Source organism: Peromyscus leucopus, chromosome 7 (genome assembly GCF_004664715.2).
Source record: "Peromyscus leucopus breed LL Stock chromosome 7, UCI_PerLeu_2.1, whole genome shotgun sequence".
Classification (NCBI taxonomy): domain Eukaryota; kingdom Metazoa; phylum Chordata; class Mammalia; order Rodentia; family Cricetidae; genus Peromyscus; species Peromyscus leucopus.
In genome coordinates this window covers 35,699,265-35,703,569 of record NC_051069.1, presented here as the reverse complement: position 1 = coordinate 35,703,569, position 4,305 = coordinate 35,699,265, and the positions used below count along the sequence as shown (strand labels likewise).

Genomic DNA, 4,305 nt, shown 5'->3' with positions numbered 1-4,305 from the left:
CCATTCACATGAATTGAGACCTCACTGACCCTGCCATTTTTGTGTTAAGTGGACACTTATGTTTGTGATCCTCCATTCAGAGTAACATTCTGAGTCATGCTTGGAAATCACTAATGAGGTCAAATGTTTATACACAGGACAGTTGTTAGTTTTCCCTGGGGGTGGGGGTCGTTTGTTTATTTGTTTATTTGTGCATTTGTTAAATGCAATTGAGTTGACCTCTTTTTGTTGTGAATGCGTTGCAGTGAGATCTATGTTGCAAAAGCTCCGGCTTAGGTACAGGAAGTCCTTCAGTGTGAGATCTGAAACATCGATCGTGCATGTGAAGGACAAGGCATGCAGCACCAGTGACGGTACTGTGGATATTCAGTAATTAGTTTGAGTTATTAATAGTCATTGGTGATGATAATTGTACTAGTTACTTTTCTGTTGCTGTGATAATACACTATGACCAAAAGACACTTTCAGAAGAAAGAGTTTATGTTGACTTACATTTCCTGAGGGGTAAATATCAATCATGGCGGGTGAAAGTCATGGCAGGCATACTGTCAGGAGCAGTAGGCTGAGAGATCACATTTTCAACAGCAAACAGGAAACAGCAAACTGGAAGTTGAATGAGGCTAGAGATTCTCAAAGACTGTCCACGGTGATGCATTTTCTCCAGCAATGCTCCACTTCCTAAACATGCTACAACTTTCCCAAACAGCATAAACTACCAGAGACCAAGGTTTCAATTACAGGAGCCTATGAGAAACATTTCTCAGTATACCACCATATTCCACTTCCTTGCCTCTGTAAGCTAATGACTGTATTATAATGCAAAATGCCTTTAGCTCAACTTGAAAAATCCCCAGAGGGTACCCAGCCCCAAATGATACATCTGCAACACACGTAAAGCTCAGGGGCCATTAAGAAAGAAGGCATAGAAAAGTTGTAAGAGCCAGAAGACCAGGAACTCTGCTGTGAGGTTGTCTCCTAGAAATGGCAGGGAAGCTTCATCCATGCTACCTAACAGTATGGCTACCTAAACAAGACTGGAAGTACACCACCAATAGACATGCTAACATGGAAGTGGGGGATCTCATGGAGCCCCACTCACAGAAAAAGAATTTTAGACAACTAAGGAATACTGAGAGCAGGAGATATAGTCTTCTTCAGAGACGAAGCCCCAGTTGCTTATTCAATAACAAGTGGTCAACCCTGAAATCATATACATACAAGTAACAACAGATGGATTGAATAAGTTGTATTTATATCTGTAGGCTGAGAAGTCACATGTTCAAAAAACTACAAATAGGAAGTATTCAAACCCTACCTCCAGTAACACAATTCACTCAGCAAGGCTAGTTCCTAAAGGATCCACAATCTTCCCAACTGGTGCCCCAAACTGGGTACCAGATATCCAAATAGCTGAACCTAAACAGGATATTTCTGATTCAAACCACAGTCTACATCTCTTATTAAAAAGGTGGAAAATGCCTCATGTATTTTTAATGTGTGAAGTATTCAAAAGTAGAACTGCAATGATAGAACTTCAAAATGCATTTCAGTGACTGTCGTGCTTCTCTCTGAATGATCTGAAGCAAAGGGAAGCAGAGTGGGTTCTCGGGTGAGGCAATGTGGCTTCACCCACTATCGACAGTAGTATGTAAATCACTCTCCACAGACATAGTTCCAAACATTGACATCATGGAGGATGGCAACACTGAAAATGAGTTGTCTCCTGAGACCAACGTGTATCTCGAAGACCATGGTAGGTCCTGGCAGTCTTGGCCAGATCCAGTGAAAGGGTCTATCAACAGTCAGGTTGTTCCTTCTGCTTGGGAGGCAAAATAGGAAAGTCAATTTAAGGACTTCCAGATGGGCAGAAACAATGATGAGATTCTATTAATGATTAGTGGCTTTTCTTATTTTCTGTGACCAAATAACTGAGAAAAGCATTTTAATGGAGGAAAGGTTTATTTGGGCTATTATGACACGGTGGTCATTCTGGCAGGGAAAATGTCTCAGCAGGTGTATGGCGCTGGCTGGTCACATTGCATCTGTACATAAGTGCATACACATGTACTCAGGAAGCAGAGACTAAACAGAAGTTAGACAGAGGTCTTTCCCCAGGGGCTTGCTTTCTCCAGGGATGCTCCATCTCCTGAAGCCTTTCTTAGACAGTACCATAAGCTGAGGATAGAGTGCTCAAACTCATGAGGCTATGCAGGACATTCCGTAATCAAACCAGAACACACAGGGTATGGTTTAAGGCTTTATATAGATTGACCTTTTCATGTCACATAATCTGAACTCTAGACTGAGTGATAGGATTAAGGGCTTGTGCCACCACAGCCTGATAGCTATGTCTAATTTAGTGGCTGCCTCTGTCCGCTGATCCCCAGGTAAACTTTATTAGGGTTCACAGTATTTCACCACACTAATAATGTAAGATGGTGCGTTTTCTAGACCTAACAGTACAAGACATTGTCATAGACAGTGCTATTCCTCCCAGAATTCTCAGCTCATGTCATTCAGAGAGTCTCTATTCACCATGGTTGTGCAATTGGAACGTTGTAGAGACCATTACTGACCTTCCTTAGGAGTGGACACTGACTATGCGCTTAGGCAAACATAGGAATTATTTTAAAACTTTTGATTCTGTCTGTTCAACCCAGCCCTGTGTGAGAGGACACTGCTGTCATGTTACGCAGGATATATGCAAGAACAATTGCTTTAGAGACAGAGATGTAGGCCTTCTGTGGGACCGTGTAAGGTCTGTGGCAGAGCATCCTGCCAATAACTAACTTTCCTCAGCACTTCTGTCCTGTGTCTTGGGTTCATTAAGTCACTCAGGAACAGCACAGATGTGTGTCCATTTTCAATTAAGATCTGCATTCCCTGTGCAGATTCAAAGAGACACAATGATGAGTGAATGAAAACAGCCAGTGCTGTTCTGTGAAAGGGAGAATGAGGGACTCCAACGTGTGGGTCCAGTTTTGGAGGCTCCCCTCTGCTGTCATTAGCCAGATAAGAGGTTCTGTAGTCTGTGTAAATTTCTGGATTTCCAAAGCCTTTGTGAATGCATATGATAAGGTAGAGTTTCAGGTAATATGTTAAAGCATAGCCCAGGATGGGCATTGCTGCAGGAATCCTTTTCTCATCACTGTGGTGATGTCAAAAGCACATAGAAAGAACCAATGGTGATACAGAGTGTTGAGGCTCACAATTTGGGAAAAGGGAAAACCACACCCTATAACTACCATATCTCCCCTCACCCTATGGTAAGGCCATTTAGAGCTCTTATCTACTAAGACCCCAGTCAACATTAAGTTATTTTATTTACTTATTGATTGATTGATTGATTGTATATATAGTATTCTGTGTGCAAGTATGCCTGCAGGCCAGAAGTGGCCACCAGATCTCATTACAGATGGCTGAGAGCCACCATGTGGTTGCTGGGAATTGAACTCAGAACCTCTGTAAGAGCAGCTTGTGCTCTTAACCTCTGAGCCATCTCTCCTGCCCCCAGCACTAAGTTACTAATCTGGTTTCACTCATTCTATTGACCATAAATATTTCAGGGGATCTAGACTGTGTCTCCACAAAATACTTGCCCTTACTGATGGTGGTCTCCATGTTGGCTGGTAAGGGAGAACATGGGGAACATGTGTACTCAATGGATCCACACAGCCAGCATTGACAAGTCATCATTTCTAAGATGCCTTTTGTTCCCCGAGGCATATCTATGTGATTAGGCATTAGGTAAAGGGGGGCTTTGGTTAAGGGAATGTGGGACTATCTTGCTCTTGGGTACAGTATGAACAGAAAATTTTGTAGAGCAGAAACTGGACTCTGAGAAAGGAGCAAGCAAGGTTAAGTACATACTTTGAGCTAGAAAAGCCATTGCCCTCGTCTTAGGCATGTGTAGTCCAGGCAATACAGATAGCACTGAGGGCAGTAGTTATGAAGAAAGTGGTATGTACAGATGCAGTCCATTAACTCGGCAAAGCATCCAGGTTTATCCCAGCCTGTCAGTCAAGATTGAGGGCTTATGCGGGGTTTGTTGACTGAAGGGAATCTTTTCTCTCAGTCATCACGTGACAAGTGTTTCAGAGTGACTTGGAGTCAGACTCCTGGTGAGGGCCTTCTCCTAGTGTGGTTGTCTGATCATTATAAATTTGCACTGAGAGAAGCCTAACATTGTAGTGATAAATTACTAGTCATTTGAACTAACCTGGTTCCTCATATTGCTTCTTCTAAAGGAAATGGTCTTTTATTTATTTATTTATTTATTTATTTTTTATTTTGTTTATTTTTTGA

General features: G+C 42.2%; 1 protein-coding gene across 1 annotated transcript in view; it reads left to right on the top strand.

The window, feature by feature from the left end:
• Positions 1-250: 250 nt before the first annotated feature.
• LOC114689238 overlaps positions 251-4,305 on the top strand; it is a 35,018-nt gene continuing 30,963 nt past the window's right edge. Inside the window, exon 1 of the mRNA XM_037208217.1 lies at positions 251-353. Within this exon, the coding sequence (XP_037064112.1) occupies positions 254-353 (100 nt within the window). The 5' untranslated portion in view covers positions 251-253. The remainder of the gene's footprint in view (positions 354-4,305) is intronic.